Raw genomic sequence first — 22375 nt, 5'->3', positions numbered from 1 at the left:
GCAGTGGCTTCCTGATGCCTCTGACTGCATGCCCACGTGTTGCCCCTTCCTCCTGCTTGCTCAGAGCAGTAATCCCAGCACCCCCAGCCAGAGTCCCCAGTGCCACCCAGTGCAGTGGCACACTCTTGGTGGCCTTGCAGGGACACTGTGTTGGGATGTGGTCCCACCTTGTATGTGGTCCCAATGGCCGTGCAAGAGGAGTGGGGGATAGAGGGGTGCCAAGAGGGATGCCAGTGCCCTATTATAGAATCATAAAGGCTGGAAAGCCCACTGAGATCATCTAGTCCAACCATCAGCTCAACACCACCATATCACTAGACCATGTCACTCAGTGCGACATCTGCCTTTTTCTTGCACACCTCCAGGGGCAGTGGCTCTACCACCTCCCTGGGCAGCTGGTAACAGTGCTTCGCCACTCTTTCAGAGGAGAAATTTTTCCTAATAACTACGGCACAAGTCTCCAATGGGTTTGAGCACTGGGTGACATTGGCAGGTTTTCAGGGCCAGGAAGAACAATGATCTCCATTTAGTGCTATCTGCTCTGTCACAGGGACCATTGTGAATCTGGCATTCCTTGGCAGCCATTTGGGTGGCTAATTACCCTCCCACTTGATTAAGAGGGTAATTGTGCCTCACTGGGGGGTGGAGGCTGCAGGGAAAATAGGTTGGGTGTGGAGCTGCTTCCACATCCAGCAGTCTTTGTCCATGACCCCATGGATTTGTATTTGCCAGTATGGTTTAGCAGGCATAGTGGTGACAGGTTGGCGGTTGGACTTGATGATCTTAGTGGTATTTTCCATCCTTAATGATTCTATGACAATGGTTTCAAAGTCAAGACTGAGATGCTGGAAACTGCTCTGGCAAGGAGGAGCCCACCGCTCAGGGATGAGCCATCTGTGCTCACCCCATGACATCCCCAGCTCCTGCTGAGCAGCACAGAGCTCTTCCCCACGTGATGACGGGGGTACTGGATAATGACAATGATAACCATAACAATAATAATCCTTCCCGGCTATCAGCAGAGGAGCTCTGTGTGCTAAGCCTTGTGCCTCCCTGCAGCCTGATGCCAACCCACCTGAGAGGGGAGAACTGGCTGGGGGGGCTTCACAGCCTTCTTCATTAACCTTGGCCCAGATAGTTGGCTTCAATAATCCCTGCATAGCTTGTCCAGATCAGGGCAGCATTTGCCTCATCTCTGAGATGAGAAAATCATCAGGAATACTTTTTCCAATACCCTCGCCAGTGCCACCACCCTGCTGGGACTGAGCAGGGGACAGCAGCACTTGCTCTGTGCCAGGCAGAGCTGTCACATTCCTCACTTGCTATGCTTGCAAGCCTGCCCTGCTCCAGATCAGCCTGCAGCATCTTTTATTTTGAGGTCAGCAGCAGCTGCTGGCAGCCTGGCCTCGCTCCCTGTTTACATTTTAAGCAGCTCAATGCAAATACAAAATTAACTGCTTCCTCAGATTGCTTTAACCATTTCATTGCTTCTGCTGGGGAAATGAGGACAAATGGACACGGTGCTGGTGGCCTGCAAGCAGCTATTGTCTTGCAGCAGATGAGGCTTCGGTTCTTCTGTTTAATCCCAGTTTTGGTCAGCAAGCCCAGACTCATCACTGAGCTCACATACAGTCTGCAGTGTAATTGTTCCACCATTTCAGCCCTGGAGAGTAGAGGGGAAAAGGGAGAGGGGATCTGTGCAGCTCTGCAGTGATATCTGCACCTTCTGCCCCGGGGATGTGGGGGCTTTTGCGGCTGTTTCACTCAGCAGGGACAGCAGCCAGGAGCTGCGGGCAGCCAGCAAGACGTCATCCTTGTGCTGGGAGCACACACTGTTCCCTCTCTGAAAATGACTCGAGAGGAAGGAATTTAACACAGAATTTCCTCCTTATGGGTCTCCTGCCCTTGCTCTGGCCACAGTCTCCCAGAAGAGGGATTCTGAGATGCAGAATCTGCTTTCTTCTGAAGAGTTTTCTGCTGCAGCTGAACACTTGAGCAGTCGGGAGGAGGCCAGTGAGCTCCCTTGGGAAGCGCAGTGATGGTGACATGCCAGACAGACTGAGGGCTCACTGTCCCGTGCATAGCAAGCCTCCTCTCAGTGTGCAGCCACGTGGCTGGGCAGCACATGAACTGCTCTCACCCAACAGCACTATCCACTGCCAGCTGGAAATCATGAGCTCTTTGCAGGAGCAATGATGTTATGTGCACCATGACTGCAATGTTAGGCATTGCATGTTTGCGGCAGCAGTAGGGGTGATGGGAATGAGCAACAGCAGCTGCACTTTTGGTGCCACCCGCTTGTCACAGGGGCTGGAGACCTTTGTAAATTTCCCCTAAAGAAGGTAAATTTCCCCTAAAGTAGGTCAGCATCCAATCTCTCTTTGGAAAGATGAGAAGCACACAGGATTAATTAGCTTGTTTGGTATTACACAGTCAGGCAATGGCAGTGCTGCTGGGAAGCATCCCCAGGGCTGGGGCAGAGGTGCTCTTATGGTGTGTCCCCTCCAAGCCCAGCTATTGGGTGCAGCCCAGCCACCTCCCGGCCACTGTCACCGCAGGAACACGGTTTGCTGCAGCTGCTGCCTGGCTGTTTGCAGCCAGCTTCTGTTTCAAAGCTGTGCAATAGGTGGTGATGTAACTCAGCACTAAAAATAGCTCAGGAAGAGTCCCTGGAGCAGCAGGAGGAACTGCAGGGAAGGGCCGTATCAGCAGCATGACGTTCCTTCCCAACTGACACTGGCTCACACCGTTCCCTTGGCATTGCCAAGCTCTGCCTGCTCCCTGATGGCTTCATTTGTGTTGGGCTGCTGGCAGGAAGTGTGGGATGAGGGAGCAAGGGAAAGGAGCAGGAGGAAACCTGCATCCAGGCCCCTCCATGGGAGATCATTGGTAAGAAATGACTTATTGGTGCAAAATCTTGCAGGCATTACATGAGCTGGATGGGGATGAGAAGCTCTCTGCAACTGGTTCTTCACCAGGGTGGCTCAGAGGGACATCTGATCTCCTCTTATCCTGGCAAAATGACTCATATAGGGTCTGTTGGGACCATCCCTTATCCCATAGGGTCCAGAATCTGAGTGAAACCCAGCTGCACAGAGCAGTCACAAAAGTGAGGATGGAAATGAGATGGGGATGGTGGTGGGAGGCTGAGAGCAGCTGACAGATGAACTGGCTTGTTTTTGATTGATATTTATATCTGAAGTGGCTTTTCCCTGCCCTAAATAGCCTGCATGGCTGAGCTCTGAGCAGCAGTGCAGACATCCGCACAGCACTGTGCAGAGAGCGGAGATTTATTCACTGAGAAACATCTGAGGGAGGCTCAGAAAAAGCAGAATTGGAAAGCAAAGCTGCAGGAGGGTGTGCAGGGACAGAGCTGCCTGAACAGAGAAGTGAGAGGAGCAAACCAAAATGGCCAGTGCTTCTCTTGCCCCTCTGTGCTGGGGTTGCAAGCCCACCTTTGCCACTGCTTTGCCATGCAGGAAAATACAGAAAAATGGTACCAAAAATAATTCTCTGGCCTGTCCTAACCTTTGGGCAATCACCATATTGTTCTGTTCACGTATCTTTTGGTGAGGAATGTTTTTTATCTTGCAATAGCACAGAGGAATTCTGCTGTGCCAGCAGCTCACAAGGGAAGGGAGAGTCATGCTGGAGGTTGGCCGGCACAGCAGACACAACTGATAAAGACAGGGGAAGGAGGGGACAGAGCAGTAGCTAGTTTTGATATCAGGAGCATAAGTTTAGTCTATTATGGTAACAGTCTGGCAAGAGTCCCTGATCTCCAAAGAGGGAAGAGGCAGAGAGTACTTTGCCTGCATTGCTGGCCTGGGGGCAGCCTTTGGTGCTACCTCTCTGCTTGTAACACAGCCAACAAACCAAACCCATAAACCATAAGCTACATATGTTTTTGTTTGTGGTTCTTGGGTCAGATCAAATCAGTTAATAGAAACTTAGAAGGGAGAAAACTTATTGTGTTCATCACAGCCTTGTGCAGGGAAGCATTGCTCTGACACCTGTGACCTCTCTTGTCCTGGCTCCCTGCAGCTCTTGAGAAATCCTCTCCAAACAGAACCTGGCTGTGCTATGCCGTGTTTATTCCCATCCCTTCAGCTTGAAACTGCTCTGGGCTGACAGAAGGTGCCTGGCCAGAGCTCTGGCATCTGATCACAGAAAGCCCCCCATCGCTCTTCACCTTCCAGATTCATTCTCACATTATTACTTTGGCCCCATCAGCATTGAGTGTAGAGCCTAGAATCTATTTCCGCGCAAGACATCTTTAAAGCATGACATTTCCCATCTTCCTTATTAAATTAGGCGCTGGCCTCTTCAGTGGTTTGCCTTGGTGTGTACTGAATCAGACACAACATCTCATGAGATGTTTTGCAAGTAAATAGTAATGAGAACCATGTGCATTCATTTGCACTAATGTAGGCACCACAAAAATGGCACAGGCTGTGTCTGACTGCCCATGAGGACAGGGGATTGCTGTTATCAACATGTGGTCAGGGGCAGCAGGAGAGTGGAGGGGCAGATGGAGCTGAGCAGCAATACGGCCCTGCTGAGCCACATTTCATGTCCATGTCTTCTTGTTACAGCCATGACCCAGCTCAGGAAAGCTGATCGCAGGGAGGCAGGAGGTGTCGGGGTGACTTGTGGCCTGGAATCGCTCCCTGGGTAATTAAGAAGGACAGCAAGGCCCAAGGAAACCTAACGCTGCTGTAATGCCATGGGAACCCCCAGCACTCAGTACAGCACCAGGAGCACTGGCCTGGGGGTGTTCACAGCCACTAGAGATTAAAACAGGCAGAGTGAGCTGATAATCTCCTGCCACAAGTGCCAGTTCCTCGGGTAAACTACACATGTATTCCTTCAACCCAAAGAGAGCTGGATTTTAACAGTGTGCTTCTATGAGGCCAGGCCATGCTGCCAGCGTGCAGCAGTGCCCATAGATACCGGTACCCCCACACTAACCGGGCTGCTGGGGCAGCACCAGGCCACAGGTCCCGAGGAGTCACACTCCTCACAGAATCACAGAATGACCCGGGTTGGAAGGGACCTCAAGGATCATGTAGTTCCAACCCCCCTGCCTGGCAGGGCCACCAAACATACACTTTTACTAGATCAGGTTGCCCAGGGCCCCGTCCAACCTGGCCTTGAACACCTCCAAGGACGGGGCATCCACAACCTCCCTGGGCAGCCTGTTCCAGGGCCTAACCACTCTCCTAGTGAAGAACTTCCCCCTAACATCCAACCTAAATCTTCCCTCTTTTAACTTAAAACCATTTCCCCGTGTCCTGCTATTATCAGCCCTTTCCAAGAGTTTACTCCCCTCCTGGCAGTAAGTTCCCTTCAGGTATTGAAAGGCAGCAATGAGGTCACCCCGCAACCTTCTCTTCTCCAGGCTGAACAAACCCAACTCCCTCAGCCTGTCCTCATAGGGGAGGTGCTCCAGCCCCCTGATCATCTTCCTGTCCCTCCTCTGGACCCTTAACAAAATCTCCATGTCTTTCTTGTACTGAGGGCTCCACACCTGGACACAGTACAACAGATGGGGCCTCACAAGAGTGGAGTAGAGAGGGACAATCACCTCCCTATCCCTGCTGACCACCCCTGTCCTGATGGAGCTCCTCATGGGGAGCCCACGAGCGGACACAGCTCGTGACGGACAGCCCAGGAGCGGGCCGAGCCGAACCGTGTCAGTCAGCGGAGCCCATTGAACTGAGCGGAGAGCCCCGTACCCCAGCTCCCCTAGCAACAGAGCAGCCAACTGCCGTCCAATCAGCGCGCGGCAGGGCGGGATGAACCAATAGCGTGAGGCGACCGCGATGCCGGGGCGGGGCTTCGTACCGGGATGGGGGAGGGCCGGCCCCGCTCCCCGCCGCCATTTTCACGTCTGACAAACAAAAGAGCCGCAGCCGCTCCCGGCGCTGACCTGACCCCAGGTAATAACTGGGGTCTGTGCTGCCTGCCGGGGGTGCGGGGCTGCCATGGGACCCGCTGCCGGGAGCAGGGGGGCGGTTCTCGTTGGGGTTGTGCGGTGGTTGGGTGGGGGAGGGGTTCTGGATCGCGACGGGTGGGGAGCGGGGCCGTGCGGGGCTACGGGCCGGTGGGGGTCGGCCCGCGGCTCGTTGGTGCCCGATGTGCGGAGAGAGACGGGCCGGCGTTGGGCGGGACGGGCCGCGCTGCTGGAGGACGGGACAGGATGCGTTGTGTAACGATGCGCCGCCACTGCACCCCGCTGCGGGGAGTAGGGAGTGCGCGGGGCGGCTGGCACGGCTGTACAGGGCTATTACATGGCTAATACACGGCTAATACAGGGCTATTACTCGGCTATACACGGCTATACAAGGTTATTACATGGCTATATACGGCTAATACATGGCTATACAGGGCTAATACGCGGCTAATGCACGGCTTTTACATGGCTATACAGGGCTATTACATGGCTATATAGGGCTATTACATGGCTATACACGGCTATACAGGGCTATTACATGGCTATACATGGCTATTACGTGGCTAATACATGGCTATGGCACAGCTATACATGTCTATATACGGCTATACAGGGCTAATACATGTCTATACACAGCTATACAGGGCTAATACATGTCTATACAGGGCTAATACACGGCTATACAGGGCTTATACATGGCTATTACATAGCTATGGCACGGCTATACACGGCTATGGCCTGGGCCTAGCGCATTTGGGAGGGCGTCGTTGTGTGTAGCAGTGTTATCGCTGTTGGTGGGTAACGGCCTGGTGGGAGTCCACCCTGATGTGTCCTTGGCCTTGTTTCTGCTGTGGGAAATACACGAGCTTAGTGCAGATTTGGCTTCAGGTTATGGGACGGTTTTGAGCTGCCTTGAAATGGGGGTTGGAGGGTTGGGGGCTTGGGGGGGTTGGAACTACATGATCCTTGAGGTCCCTTCCAACCCGGGTCATTCTGTGATTCTGTGAAATGTTGGTATCTTTGCTCATCCTGTCATGTTTTCAGAGTATAACAAGAAATGGAGAATGGCTTTATATATAAACATACACGTGTGTGTGCTTTAAAACTGAGTCGTTAGGTGCCGTTTATTTATTTGCTGTTGTTTACTGTTCTGCTGTTATAATTTGTACGTGGGGAAAAAGCAACAGTTTAAGTGCCAGAATCCAGAACGTTGTTTCTTCTTCCTAAACACCTGAAGCGATCAGCAGTGTCTGGTAAGGCCGGTGGGAAGGGTTTGGGGAGGAGGGCTCATAAGGTGAGGATTACAGCCATCTAAATGGACTTGGTGCTAATAAAAGTAAGACCTTACACTTGGCCAAGTATTTTTCCATACATTGAGATTCATTAACTTAATTGAAAAGCTCTCTCCCTACCTCTTCTGATGTTGCTGTTGATGGAATAATAAATCATCCGCAATATTCTGCTAATGCAAATAATGCAGTTTTATGTTGCTGTTTATTCTTGAGGCAGAGTTAGATCAGCATTGGGGTGAGCATGTGGTACAGCAGTTTGGGATGGAGCTGGACAGCTGGGTAGCGGTGGGATGGCAGCGCTGGGCTTTGTGCTCTAACATTCCTGCCCTACCAGTTGCTTGTGGGCTGCTTTGAGAAAGCAGGGTGAGGAAAGATGTTAAAGAAAGAAGCACATAACTGCAGCTCCGTGCTTGGGCTTCCTGCCACTTGGGTGCTGTGGTGATGCCTCATCATTGTTCCCTGATAGCTGGGGAGGAGGCAGGGTGTTTGGGGTAATATAAGTGAACATTGTTGTAAGAGAGTGCCCTGCTGTGGTCACAGATTGTAGCATCATAGAATGGCCTGGGTTGAAAAGGACCACGATACTCATCCAGTTCCAACCCCCTGCTGTGTGCAGGGTCACCAACCAGCAGCCCAGGCTGCCCAGAGCCACATCCAGCCTGGCCTTTAATGCCTGCAGGGATGGGGCAACCACAGCCTCCTTGGGCAACCTGTGAACAGCGCATCACCACCCTCTGGGTGAAAAACTTCCTCCTAATATCCAACCTAAACCTCCCCTGCCTCAGTTTAAAACCATCCCCCCCTTGTCCTCTTGGATGTCTTACAGGTATACCTATAAGTGTAGAGGTAAGAACCAAGCATGGCAGATTCTAATCTGTTAGGCTGATGTCTCTATATTCATAACGGTTCTTGAGTATCTCATGAATTGGGGTAGTGCCGTGATGTGGTTTTTTACACCATTGTGTGGAAAAACTCACCATCTCTCTTTCAGTTCATCCACTTCTCAGCTGTTGGTTTGCTGATGCATAGCTTGTCCCTGTTGGCAGGAGCTGTGCTGGGTGTCTAGGCAACGCCGGGCCGGCTCAGCATCTCTGTAGCTTGCTTGAAGAGATGAAAATTTTCCATTGCAGGGGAGAGGATTTTTCCTCTATCACTAATTATCGTACCTGGCTTTCTGTCTTGCCCAAGGTTAAGGTGGCTATGAAACAAAATGGGGATGGTTTTCAGATACTAAGAGTCTACGTTGGGTACTTTTAAGGTATAATTATAGGTAACCATTTCTACAGCTCTTAGAAATATCTGATAATAGTACTGTTTTGGGACCTATTTTTGTTACAATGTAATTCTTTTATTCAATTTTGCAGGAAAAAAAAAGAAGTTAAATAGAATGGTGACCCAGTGTAGTGAGCTGTGAGTGGCCATACATTGCTGCTGCACTGCCTGAAATAAAGCAGGCAGCATGGGGGTAAAACTGTTCCAATGAGGATTTGGTGGTGATGATGCTCAGTCAAGTGTTCAGGAGCTTTGAATCATCACTGATGGTTTGGGGCATTTTTTGATTTGAATGACTGTAAGTCCTTGAGGCCTGAGTGCCCCTCTGATGGGATGTGTTGGACTGGCAATAATGCTTCTAATAGGTACAGAAAGTACTGCTGTTACTGGAGATAGCTGGAACCAGGCAGTGCCCAATTTTACATTGCTTTACTGGAGAAAAATAAAGCTTTGCTCATACAGCACTTTCAGTCTCTGAGAATCTTGTTTGATGGGGGCAAACTCAGCGCATCTGCCATAATAAATGGCTGGGGAGGAGTGAGTGCACAAGCTGTGGCTGGTTTGGAGCTGGGTACGTGCTGACCAGCCAGTTAATAGGCCAGACAGGAAGGGCAATTACTGATGTCACACTGCAGCCCTTTGGTGGAACTGTGTGTCTTGATTGCTATATTCTATTCCAGCTGTGCTGACACTCAGAAAGATGGAAGGAGCAAACAGAATTGGGGTGATTAGCTGCAACTGGTTAATGATGCTTCAGGTTGTTGACATCTACAGCTTGGGTTGCTCAGTGTCAGGACAAAACACTCATTCTCACAAGCACTGTTGAATCTATTAAGAATGAGTGCTGGGTGTATTTAATTGAGGCACAGATGGCTTTGACGCCAGTACCCAAATAGCAGCACGGTGCTGTGATGCAGAAGGCTTCAATAATGCCTGAAACCTTACAGGAATTGTGGGCACTGCCTAATTTAGTGCTTATTGATGATGACAGCTTCCTTCTAGCAATTCCTCTTCATTTATTTTTGCTGAAAAACAGCACGTTACCTGTCTCGTACTTTGGATATATGGTTAAGAACACGATGGCCAATTATTTATCATCTTTTGGCTGATAATTAGCTTATACACCTTGTTACAAAGTGGAACTGCTGGCTTGGTGGGCATCATCTTGATGTCTCTGAGGTATCAGCTCTTTCAGAAGGTTGGTTTTAAGTTAAAAGAAGGAAGATTTAGGTTGGATGTTAGGGGGAAGTTCTTCACTAGGAGAGTGGTTAGGCCCTGGAACAGGCTGCCCAGGGAGGTTGTGGATGCCCCGTCCTTGGAGGTGTTCAAGGCCAGGTTGGACGGGGCCCTGGGCAACCTGATCTAGTAAAGGTGTATGTTTGGTGGCCCTGCCAGGCAGGGGGGTTGGAACTACATGATCCTTGAGGTCCCTTCCAACCCGGGTCATTCTGCGATTCTGTGTGGTTCAGTGTAAGTAAAGGTGTGAGGTTGAACTGGATGGATGTGATGTGCTCATGCTGGAGTCATTGACTTGGGTTATAAGTTAAAGCAAACTTTGAGGAAAAGAATGGCTGTGACTTAGTATTGCTTTCTGGCAGCGTTGTCCTTCAGAAACACACAATTGGAGTATGAGCACAGCGTGAATGATGGTGCTGTATTGCAGGGTATTGAGCAGAAAAGAGGTTTCTGGCTGTCATCCTGTCCTAGTGCTTATTTGGCCAGTGGATGCACTTGTGCCAGCAGTACTTGCTTGTATTAAAGTTGCAGGCTGGTACAAGATCTTGCTGTAATCTGGTTCCAGGGTACCTTTACAAGCATGGAGGGGGAAAGAGGAGCATGTAAAAGTCCCTCGAGCCCTCAGTGATGTAAGTTCAGGTTTTGTGGTTAGAGATGTGTTTTTTGGGTGGTTCAGTGCATTCTGAAACTAACACAGTTATAAGGATATGGTGGATGACTCTCATGAGCCTTCGCTGATCAGTAGCAAAAACTCTCCATGATGCAAAGTAAAGTATCAAACCCAGTATTTGAGGAATCATGGAATGAAAGGTGGCTGGGCATGGCACCTCTTACTGCCGTCTGTCTTGTGTTGTTGTGAGATTACTTTAAACTGAAAGGAACTAAGCTTCATTTGATGTATGCTGGTGGTATGAATGAATGTACATGTACACAGGAGACATGAAATATGTGACTGTGGTTTGTTGGTGCTGTTCTTCTGGTGGTTCACTTATAGAAAGTCTTTGGTGCTCCTCTGGAGTTAGATTTCTAGGATTTGGGTGGCAAAGCTTGAGTTTAACGAGCTTGTCTATGTAAGCAATAGAGATTGGGATTTCTGAAGGGAGTGTAGACAGAAAAATCTTCCTGTAGTAAAGCAAATGCAACCCTTGTGAAAGACTTGGTTCCCTTCTGAACGACTTCACATATAGAGCAGCTTGGTCACATCTCCAAGGGCTGCTTGGAAAGGTCCACAATTTGTATTGAGGGCTTAGGAGTACCAGGCTGCTAACTATGTGTTAGTGAGAAAGGTGTCTGCATGGGTTTATTTCAGCCTCGATGCTTGAAGTTCTGGGTGGTTTCTGTATCTTGAATAGCACTTTTGCTTCTGTAATCCACCTAATGTAGCTTTTGCTGTCGTATTTTCAGCAGATTAAAGGCTGAATGCTATTTTGGTTTCTCCATGACAAAGGGCTGTATTGTCTTTTTATAGCAACCGGTGTTTTTGGCCAGCGGTGCCAAAATGCTGTTCTGGGATGGATCAGTTTCTAAATAGGAAGTTTAAGTAGCTTAGTTTTGGCGGTTCAGGTTTCTTAGTTTCCATGGCATTTTTACATGGAAAAGAGGCTAACTCTTAAATTACAGTCCCTGGAAATACTGCGTGGATCACAATTGCACGCTCTTTTCAGGCAGAGTATGCTTAGTAACCTGTAACTTGGCTTTATTTTTGTTTCGGGGAGATTAAATAGCTTTGAGGCATAAAGCTGGCATTTCGCTACAGCTTTGTTTATGTAATTGTTAAACTTGCAGATTACAGAGGGTGCACAGAGCCGAAAGCTGCTGCTTTTTGGTATTTCTAAAGCTTGTTTGGAGCCCCTGACCTCCTTGTTGAGGTTTAAGGGTTTCACTCCCTCAGCTCAGTGGCTTCATCTGCTAAGAAAAAGCTGCATAAGCTCCAATTGCCTTGATGCTCTCTTGTGTTCTAAGACAAAATGAGGGGGCAGCGGGTTTCTCCTAGTCATAATGAGCTGGCTTAGGCACAGAAGGGACAGTGGTTGTGCGTGAGGAGCAGTGATGGAACACGATCCCATAGATTTCGTTGTTGACGTATTTGTGCTGTTAGTGTGCCATCCATAGATATGTGTGCTGTGTAATTCTTAGTTTCATCTGTTCAGATGCGTTCAGAATTCCTGCTGATACTTGCTGCAAGAGCAGCTCTGCAGCTGTCCCAGCTTACAGCTGTAAGTGCGTGCCTCAGCTTGTGGGGCACTGTTTGTCTCATAGTAAATGTTGCTGCTTGTATTTAGAGGAAAACAACCCTATGGTTAAAAGCAGCTAGCAAAGCTATCACTTTTTGTTTGCTCCGTGTTCCGAGTGTACATCTTTATACGTGTGTAGGCATTGGGATGCCTTATCTTCTGTTGGTTGGTTGCAGACAGTGTTAGTGTTGGGCAGGAAGGGCCCAGTGGTGCCTGCAGCAGGTGCTGGTGTGCACTGCTGGCTCCTGACCTTCCTTTTTAAGTTTATTGCTCATTTTGAAGATCTGCAAAGCTAACAGAGATTTACAAAGAGCCTGAAACTTTATTTAGAGCTAAATACTTGAGCGATGTTTTGCTTGTCACATGCCAGTGATGGATGAGCTCTGGCACAGGGCACAGGCTGTTATTTAAAAGCTAATGCCAGTAGATTTGCTTCGGGTTGTATTGCTGCATTTCTCCAGTAATACAACAGGAAAACGTATCCAGCTTGAAATAGGAGTTGGTGTAACTGGAGGAGGGCAAGTGCTGCTGCTTTAATTTCTAGATGAACAGATACTTTCCATCTGATAATAAGGATGCATTCTTTCTTGCTGCTTTGTAGCTGGTGGTAGTGAGCACATCATTACGGTGCAGGCCTCATCTCTGATCATTGAAGGCTGGAGCCAAGGTCTCACTGCTTGGAAAGTGTATGCACACGTTGTGTCAACGTGTAGGTGTGGAGGAATTGATGTTTAACTCCTGTAACTGTTCCCGCTGAGGATTTTTACAACACCTCACACTTACTCAGCTCTGAGTGCGTGTCACCAACAACCAAAAGATCATGATGGTGATTGACTTGCTGCAGAAGAATGCAAAAACAAGTTTGTTTGCATAGAAACTTACAGCTCAGCATTTTTTCCCTTACCAGTATTTATAAGTAACAAAGTAGTGTGGGTAGCCAGAAACCCATGGGTTAAAGTTATACCTAATGGAAGGGCTTCTTTCCCCCAGTCTAGTCAGTCCTTTAAAGGAAGTTGGATAGAGTCTCTGCGTGGCTGACTGGGGGCTGCAGGTGGGCCAGGCTGGGTTCAGGGAAACCCAGCTTTAATGGGTGGTTTGGAGCCAACAGTTCTGCTGTTGGGTGTTGGGAAAAGGGTTATTCAGTGAGATAGTGAGGGAGGAGGGGGTTGGTGCTTCATTAGGATCTCCCAAAGGATGCATTCGTTAATGCAGTTGCCTATTGGGCTAAGTTGAGAACCTGTAAGGGCATGAAATACCTGCCAAAGAGTGCAGTCACCCAAGATGTATTTTAAAACCCTGAAAAATGAGTTCGTGGTGGTTATTCTTTTATAGTCACTGTCATGCATGGATGAGAACAAAGCACGTGGTGAAGGGCAGAGCAGCAGTTTGGTATCTGGGGAAGGTGCTGAAAGATGCCTGTTGTGTGTGTGCTGCATAAAGAGCCTGATAACGGGCTGGGCACGGAACAGGGAACGAGCAGGGCAGGACTTTGTGCTCATCCTGCTGAAATCTCAGCCAGTCTCATGTTAGAGCTTTTCTTTTGAAGGAAGTAAAACCGATCTGATATTTATGCAATGCTGTTTATGCCTATATGGGGTTGGTAAATGGGATGGTGCAGGGTGTTTCTGCTGGGCCCTACAGTGATTCGGGTTCTGTTAAGCTGAGTGGCAAAATTCCCAATACGAAGTGAAGTTAGAATAGCAAACACATTGTTTGTAGCAGAAATTGGGGGGTTTAGCATTACAGAGCAAAATTTAAGGCTATTTTTGATGTGCCAATGAGAATACCTCTGAAGGTATTGCATGCAAACAACCTGTACTTATTAGATATCCTTCTTATCTTGAATGGGTAAAATACAGCGATTGTTCCCAATGCAAACTTAAGCTGCTCGATTTACTGAGATATAAATCAGTGGCAGGGCACACAGGCGTATCACTTACTGGGCACTGCTGCCCTGTTCAGACCTTACATGCTTTATGGGCTTGCAGCAAGACAAGAGCAGCAGGGCTTACTCATCCAGGCACATTATCTGTGCTGCTGTGTCTCCCTCTGTCTCTCCAGCCTTCACATCTGAGCACACAGAGTCTGACTCTTAGAGATGTTTCCAACCTCTCCCTCCCTCCTGTAAATATTATAAAAATAACAGTTACGCAATATCAGAGCTATAAAAAACCACCCCTTGCTTTGTTAGCCATTGAATGGGAAGCCGTGTGTTTCAGGAAGCAGCAAAGAAGTGCAGGCAGGAGCCGTGTGTGCAGTGCTGGGGTATGTGCAGGGTAACTTGTGCCCTGAAGGTGCGTCGTGCAAACGAGGTGCTGAGCATTGGCCGCGTTGCAGGTGCTTTGGAATGTGCTAGAAGGGAAGCTGGCTCATTTGGTAACATTGCTACGGTTCTTGAAAGCGAAGGAGAATAAACAGCCGAGTGTTGTGTAGTGAGTAAAGCATCGATCTGTTGGCTGGGGGGCAGGTAAACATGCCCAGAGCTGGAACCGAGCGATCGATCCGTGTCCTCAAGTGCTGCTTTGACTGCAGCGCTGCCCCCTCGGCCGTGTGCGGTGTGTGCAGTGCGGGGCTGAGCCGTGCGGGAACGGGAAGGAGGGCAAGAAAAATAGAGCCGTGACCTGGAACGTGCTGTGGTCCCTTGGAACCGAGTGTTGGTGTTTGTGTAACGATCTGCAGACGGAATGAGCAGGAGGCTTGTTTTTCGCTGCGAAAGTTAATGATTAAAGATGCGGTCTAAAATTGGAGCGACTCGACTAAAAATTGATGGTTGCTGCAGGGCCGGGTGAGCTGCGGGCTGAGCTGCGGGCTGAGCTCCGCACTGTGACCCGGTGCCCGGGGGGGCGGGGGTTGGTACCGGGTTGGTACCGGGTCGGTACCGGGTTGTCCCGCCCCCCAGCTGCTGCCATTGGTCGCTGTGCGGTGGGCGGGGCGATGCGGGCGACCTGTCTGGCCGCCTCCTTTGCTCGCTCTCAGTCCGACGCCGGCCGAGCGGCGTGCGGGGCTGGTTCGAGTGCTCGTGTGCTTCCTTACAGAGCGCTGGGCTGGAGCTCCGCCCGCACCACTCCGACACCGCCGCCTCGGAACCGCCCTCACACCGTCGCCTCCCTCTGTCTAATGCGCTACAAGGATGAGCCCAGCGTTTGGAGCCATGGAAGTGGAGCACTATTCCAAGGGAGTCCTGCTCGAGCCCTTTGTCCACCAGGTCGGGGGACACTCGTGTGTCCTCCGGTTTAACGACAAGACGATCTGTAAGCCCCTGATCCAGCGGGAGCACCAGTTCTATGAGACTCTCCCGACAGAAATGCGTAAATTCACTCCGCAGTACGAGGGTAAGTTACCAAACCGTAGCGTGGGGTCGGGCTGCTGCTTCCTGCTCTAGCAGTGTGCTGTGTGCTCTGCCGCCTCTGGAATCTCTTCTGCATGGAAGAGATTTTGGGGCTTTTCTTTTCATGTATCTCGATGTTGTCTGAGGCAGGCTGTGGAGATGCAGGGTGGAAATGCTTTGCCCAGCTGGTGTTTGGGCTGCCTAACAGCATTAGAGTAGAGCAGCTCTGCTGGCGGTAGTATCTCCCTTAGGCACAGGTAAGTCGCTAACAGCTTGTGAATGTTTTCAGTGATTTTTTTTTCTGCTGCTTTTTTTTTTGTGTCTGTGGATTTATAATTCATTTTCACCACGTGTTCAATGTCTGTTTACAGGGATTTGGTAAGTCGGGTGGTGGTGTGTGTGAGCTTAATTGTGATCTCATTTATTTTGGGGTTTGTCCTCTCACTCTCGTTTCGATCACAATAAATACACGGCGGTGAAGTGTCACGTTAAATATTTGCAGCATTGTTTCTGTCATTAAGGAAACGAAAATCCACGGCATTTAGGTAGGCAAGGATCAAATAGCCGTGATGAGGCTGAGTCAGATGTTATGTAGGAGTGGAAATTCCAGTTCTTCTAAACATTGCTCTAGTTAACAGAAATCCTTTTCTTTGCTCTTCCATCGATGGCTGTCTGGTGATTAATAAATCATGACCGAAGCATTTTTTAAATGGAGTTGCTTTTTATGGCACGCTGACTTTACCAGCTGTAAGGGTGACCGTTTTGCACTGCTTGTCAAACTGGCAGAAGACTTCAGAGATGTTTCCCAGTAGTGCTGCCTGTGTGCTCACAGAGACTGACACCTCTTACACGAGTTCTTTTGGACTGGAAGAGAATGTGGTCTTTGATCGCTTTGGAAATGTACCAGTATGATTGTACCAGTCTGTATGGCTCTTTGGGGGGGGGGGGTAAGGGGCCTCACTTGGGCCTCCTGTTATTATTTTTTCAGGATAAAGGCCATTTACTGGCTGGTTCCCCCCTTTTTTCCTGTTGTTCTTTCCTTTGTGGCAGCAGGAGTGTCAGTCAAAGCTTCTGCACCCCATCCCCTGGGTACTGTAGGTGTCAGAGCTGCCTGCCCAACTCAGAAGTGCCCATCTCTCGCCGAGACCTCTCCCTCTGGCCCAAAGATGAGCTGCAAGAACTGTGCAGGTGGTTTGATTTGAGGATGAGGAGAGGGGACTGGGAAATAAGAAGCTAACTACCAATGCAGATATTGTTATGGCTTCTTAAGTGCGCACAGAAACATGTTAATGTTAGCATTAGGGATGTCTGCGTCAGAGCACTCTGCTGGGACTCAATGCAGTGCAGTGCTCCAGAGTCTCTGGAGAGGGAGGATAAAAGTGTTTTCAAGGTTCACCATCTTTCTGTGTACCACAGATCTGTTCTGTATTGCATTTTGTTATTTCACAAGACTACTGCGTTACTGCTATCAATAAAATATATACCAAAAAGAAGAAAGTGTGTAATTCAATGTAGTGATTTAAGAGAGAAACTCTTGGACCAGTTTTACTGTAATGTGACGTCATCTTGTTTTGCTCTGCTTGCAAGTCTTCCCCCCTGGGGTTCTGCTGACCAAATCCTGTTTGGACAAGTGGGTTTTGCTTTGCTGTCATGCAAAACTTAAAGCTTTCAGTGTCTGTTTGGATTTTTTTTGTGTGCAGGTCACTTTTCAGTGCAAGTTGTTAACATGTTCTACATCTCATTTAGGGTCAGACCAGTCAGGTTTTTATAATAAACATTTTTATTAATTGAAATTGTCTCCTGTTATTATTTGATCCTTCCTTGATTCTGAATTGGAGAGAACAGATACTTTTTTTTTTTATGTTGTTCTTTTGTCATTATGATAAATTGTATTTTTTGAGGTATCGTCTTTGTCCAGGTCTTTTGAACTTTGTTAGGTTGGCAGATGAGGTTTGGCCTGTGGCAAGATAGAAACTAAGGACCAGGGTAAGAGAAAAAACCCAAAAGTTGCTGTATTTGTCATGTTGTGTGTTGTAAAAGGCTTTGCTCATTGCTTCAGCAATTCACAGCTGCTCGTGTCCTTTCTCTCCTCAGGTGTGGTGTCAGTGAGCTTTGAAGAGGATGAAGATGGAAACTTATGTCTAATAGCATATCCATTAAATGGGGACCACGATAACTTGGAAAACTTAGATAATTCTGACTGTGAACCCAAAAGTAAGCTGTTGCGATGGACTAACAAAAAGACAGTGTTGTTAGAAAATGAGAAGATATCTAAGGAGTGGGTCCGACAGCACAGGAAAGAGGAAAAAATGAAAAGGTAGGTTTAACAGGGAGAGCTGGGATGCAAAGTGTCGAAGCAGAACATTTCTGCTGTCAAACTGGGTTAAGGCCTCCAGAATTCCAGAGAACTCTCCAGAGCTCTGCTTTCAGTTTCTGTTCTCATTTCTTTCTTCTTTTTTCCTGACCACTGCAGTCAGGCTCAGTTGTGAAACTGCCTTGTCCTCATGATGGCACGGTGACTGCTTTTTGCTGGGATTAGCTAAGAAAAGTTTTCCAGTGCTGTACAAAAGATGTATTACAACCAAGCCATCACATTCCACTTGTGCTGTTTTAAGAAGCTTTATCTGTGTTAGTCATATTCACCCTCACATTTTCTTAGGCCTGCTGTGAAGTACTATGCTAGAACACTAACCTTAGCAAGGGATAATCCTTAAAGTATCCCTTACAAGTAGTGAGGAAGCAATTCAGGCAGGTAAAGAAGGTACAAATTAAATGACTATGTGCTCTGTAGCATATTTAGCTGTATGCTAATTTACACCAATATGAAAGTAGCTTTCCAGTGGTTGATGTACTACTGATGTGCAAATTGTCCAAATATACAGAAAGGGGAAAAAAGTTACTGCTAGCTGTTAGAGAAGGCAAGTAAAATAGACCTCACTGGGTTTAACTCTATAAATTAGCATTCATTGTTGTGTTTCACTTCTAATGTGATGCTTTGTTCTGTTTTCTAGTCATAAATTAGAAGAAGAATTTGAGTGGCTGAAGAAATCTGAAGTTTTATATTATACTGTAGAGAAAAAAGGAAATATTAGTTCACAGCTTAAGCAACACAATCCGTGGAGCATGAAATGTCACCAGCAGCAGTTACAGCGGATGAAGGAAAATGCAAAACATCGAAATCAATATAGTATCCTTTCCTGAAGATGCTTCATGGCAATGGAATGAGCAGGGCTCTGCTTTTTATTTCTTGGGCATGACAGATAAAAGTTCAGTGCAGGCTTAACTGTAACCCAGGGAGGCTTTGTGAAGCAGTCACTTACATAGTGACTTGGAAGGGATTGCCAGCACTTTCCAGAACACAGGCTTTTCCAGCGTGTTGTGAAGTAAAATCCAAATAACTTAAATCTGCAAATTGGGACTTAGTTAATGGAAAGGCATTAAGAGTGTTTGGGATCTTCCACAAAACCAACTTACTAATGTAAGCTTTTGGAGGAGGGTAGAAGGTGACTCTTTTTTCCCTTGGTGAGAGCCATTACTGTGATCAGTACTGAGGATCTCAAAAACTAGTTGCTGCTTTCCCTTTGCAACAACTCAGTGTTGTCTTAAATATAGGGTGGGATGTTCTGATACAAAGAGCTGTCTGCTTTTTGATAAAGACAAGCTGAATATAAACTGTCAGGATAGGAACATTGCTCTCTACAGCTGCCTGAATGAAAGCTATGGCAAGGTGGGGATTGGGCTCAAGCTCTGCTCCTACATAACCAGCCATAGGACAAGAAGTCATGGCCTCAAGTTGGAAGATATTCCAACTTGTTCACTATACGAAACGTATTCTCTGAAAGACTGGTGATGCACTGGCATGGGCTGCCCAGGGAGGTGATGGAGTCACTGTCCCTTGAATTGTGACAGTTTAGTGGGGAATTACTGGTGGTAGGTGGACTGGATGATCTTGGACGTTTTTTCCAGTCGTGGTGCTGTGTTGGTGGGGAAGGTTCTGCTTGTATGCAGGCTTGCATGCAGCCAGTAAGTCCTGCAACAGTATTGATACCTGTATGCTTTGGTAAGCAAATCCTCACATGTGAGTTCTGGTGAATGAATTACCAGGACATCTTGGTGACCAATTAACTGTTCAAAGTGAGAGATAACGCTTTGTGGCTGGTGTTGTCACTGCTTCACTGCAGGTGATAGTTAAATTATCTAGGAAGTGTGTGATATTTCAGTAATAAATCACACCTGCAGAAGTATCTGTACGCTGTACTTTGTAATTCTGAATTTGTGGGTCATCATCCAGATTTTATCTGTGACCTCAATTATGTTTTTCCCACTTACTGTAATAAAATCACCTGTCTTGTCTGTTTTCTGGAGGAACCAGTGGAACTAGGAGTTGATGAGCACTTTGATACCATGTGTTTGCAGCTAAGTTTTGATAGGCTACTGTTTGCTGGGTGTACTTAGGATTGGAATTATGACCCTAAAATGTCTGTGGTAATGGTTTTAAAATCCTCTGCTTGTCCTGTGAGGGTTGTTCCTTAACTGGCATTTCCAGAATTCATTTTGCTGGAAAACCTGACATCTCGATATGAAGTACCGTGTGTGTTGGACCTCAAAATGGGAACCCGGCAGCATGGAGATGATGCATCTGAAGAAAAGAAGGCCAACCAAATCCGTAAATGTCAGCAGAGTACGTCAGCTGTTATTGGAGTCAGAGTTTGTGGCATGCAGGTGAGAGGAAAAGGAGTTACGTGTCAGGCGACAAGTACCTGTTCCTGATGTCTTTTACTTTCATTTCTTGCTGTCCTTGAGATGCTGTGCTTCATTTCCATCAGTGAGAGGAATGAGGCCTTTGTGAATGACTTAACAGGTGAAGGTAGCAGCATCCGCAGGAGCAACTTGTAGCAACCCCTGCATCGCAGAGATTGTATTCTCTGAGCAAGAAGGCAGGGTCTGCCCCATAACAGTGATTGGAAGTTGTGTAGTAGAAGTCCTGATTTGATTAACATCTCAGGGTAAGCATAAGAAACAGCTGAAGAGAAGCCCTGCTGACACGTGCACTTTGAATAAAGCGTGAGGGTTGGCCAAAACTTGAACTAGCTGGCAGTTCTGTCTTGCAGACCTTGAAAAGCTTTAGATGTCTTTCTGTTGGGAGCAGGCTTGTTGTGAAGTGGGTTAGAAAGTGTGATGAGAACAGTGGCCAAATAAGGTACATGCATGGACTTTCACCCAAGTTTTTTGTTTACTTGTTTCTGTATTTCCTAGAGTGACAAGTGGGAAAGAGCTTGTTTGTTTTTGAGGCTTTTCTGAAGCTTCTTTCCTCTCATCCAGTCGATTCCAGGAATGCCAGCAGTGTTTGCTGGGACTTGTTCCACAGCGTGACTCTTGGCATGCTTGGTGTCCAGCTCACTGTTTAAATTCTGAGAAAAGCACGAGACAAGCTCCCACACTTTTGTTTCTGCCTTTTAACCACACTGCTGGGATTCGGGCTGCCTGCCTTGCCAGTTTGCCTTCCGGTATAGACCTGTGGTGGAAAACAAGGAGGAGCTTTAGCAGTACCTCTAGTGCTTACCTTATGGAGGTGTTCAGTTGTTTCTGTGTCATATATGGAGCACTTTCCCATAGGAAGCAATCTTCCTGCTTTGTGGAAATACAGAGATTTATGGGGTGGCACACCTTGATTTTATAAAGCAATGTTTGCTGTCCCATAGAGCACAGCACTGTGGGAATAAACTGGTAGACGCCTCTGAGCAGAGGCAGGTGGTGTGTGAGCTGCTGTGGTACAAGTTATATCTTGACTGGAGATCTTGGCCACAGCTTTCCTAATCTTGCTTAAACTCCTCAATCACACATTCCAAGTGGAAAAGCTCAAATGTAAACTGAAAGAATTTTCCACTTCCTCTGAGCCTTCAAGTTCCATAGACACTGCTGGGTCTGTTGTGAGTGGTTTCTGTAACTACAAGATGTATCATGTAAGATCTTTCCATAGCAGCCTTTCACTCCACATCCCTCAGCCTTCAGGTCAGTGTTGCCAGTGCTTCTAACTCTTCTTTTCTCTTGTGTGTGCTTGAATACACAGGTGTACCAGGCAGGCACTGGCCAGCTGATGTTCATGAATAAGTACCACGGAAGAAAGCTCTCAGTCCAAGGATTTAAAGAAGCACTTTACCAGTTCTTTCATAACGGCAAATACCTGCGCAGGGAACTCTTTGAGTCCGTTATTAAAAAACTGACTGAACTCAAGTCTGTCCTGGAGAAACAGGAGTCCTACCGCTTCTACTCGAGCTCTCTGTTGATCATCTATGATGGGAAGGAAAGGCAGGAAGTTGCTGTCGACTCGGACCCAGAGGACTTGGAGGACCTTTCAGAGGAGTCTTCAGATGAGTCGGCAGGAGCGTACGCCTACAAACCGACTGCTAGTACTGTTGATGTCCGTATGATAGACTTTGCCCACACCACCTGCAAGTACTATGGGGAAGATAGCGTGGTGCATGAGGGCCAAGACACGGGTTACGTTTTTGGACTTCAGAATTTAATAGATATTATTAAAGAAATAAGAGACGAAAATAGCGAATAAACAGTGTGAGTGCACATCGGTAGGAAGCGCACTATTGTGACTCTGTATTCCAAAATTATTGGCCACTTTCTGGTGGTAGGAATCCTTACAGACTCTGCAGGGATGGTCCCGTCAGAGTCAGACTTGTTCCGAGGGCATTTACTTATATTGGTGCTGGACCTAGCACTGGCGAAACTTAGTATCCTTATTTATTTTAACTTTCTTAAACATTCCATATTTGATTACTCAGATACCTCTGTTATCCCTGTGTGTATACGTTCCAATAAAATTCTTTTTGTTCATTGTAAGTGATGCTTCTGTCATTGCTGCTGACTGAGGAGGTGGCTCAGAGGGACCCGAGGGATGAAGTTAGAGGCCGACTGTTGGCTTATAATAGCCAACAAATTGTTTCCTATTTTGGGATCTTGTAAACTGACTCCTGCTGTGTAACCCATTTCTATATACATTTTCCTAATCTAAGATGAGCCAAACCATACGTAAGAAACTCCT

At 47.6% G+C, this 22375-nt stretch overlaps 1 protein-coding gene and 1 long non-coding RNA gene across 2 annotated transcripts; both read left to right on the top strand.

Annotated features, from left to right (window-relative positions):
• Positions 1–2665: 2665 nt before the first annotated feature.
• LOC146758362 (uncharacterized) lies at positions 2666–4853 on the top strand. The gene is made up of 2 exons (XR_014934641.1): positions 2666–2889; positions 4596–4853. It is a non-coding gene; the product is annotated as an uncharacterized LOC146758362 (long non-coding RNA).
• Positions 4854–5880: 1027 nt separating this feature from the next.
• On the top strand, positions 5881–22173 carry IP6K2 (inositol hexakisphosphate kinase 2). Its single transcript, XM_015875350.2, has 6 exons — positions 5881–5942; positions 15026–15322; positions 17413–17635; positions 18330–18505; positions 19865–20040; positions 21389–22173. The coding sequence occupies exons 2-6, from the start codon at positions 15121–15123 to the stop codon at positions 21884–21886; spliced, it is 1275 nt and encodes a 424-aa protein (XP_015730836.1). The 5' UTR covers positions 5881–5942; positions 15026–15120; the 3' UTR covers positions 21887–22173.
• The last annotated feature ends 202 nt before the right edge of the window (positions 22174–22375 follow it).

Source organism: Coturnix japonica, chromosome 15, assembly GCF_054131305.1.
Source record: "Coturnix japonica strain WE chromosome 15, WE-NBRP24, whole genome shotgun sequence".
Lineage (NCBI taxonomy): Eukaryota > Metazoa > Chordata > Aves > Galliformes > Phasianidae > Coturnix > Coturnix japonica.
This window is presented reverse-complemented; position numbering and strand designations above follow the sequence as displayed.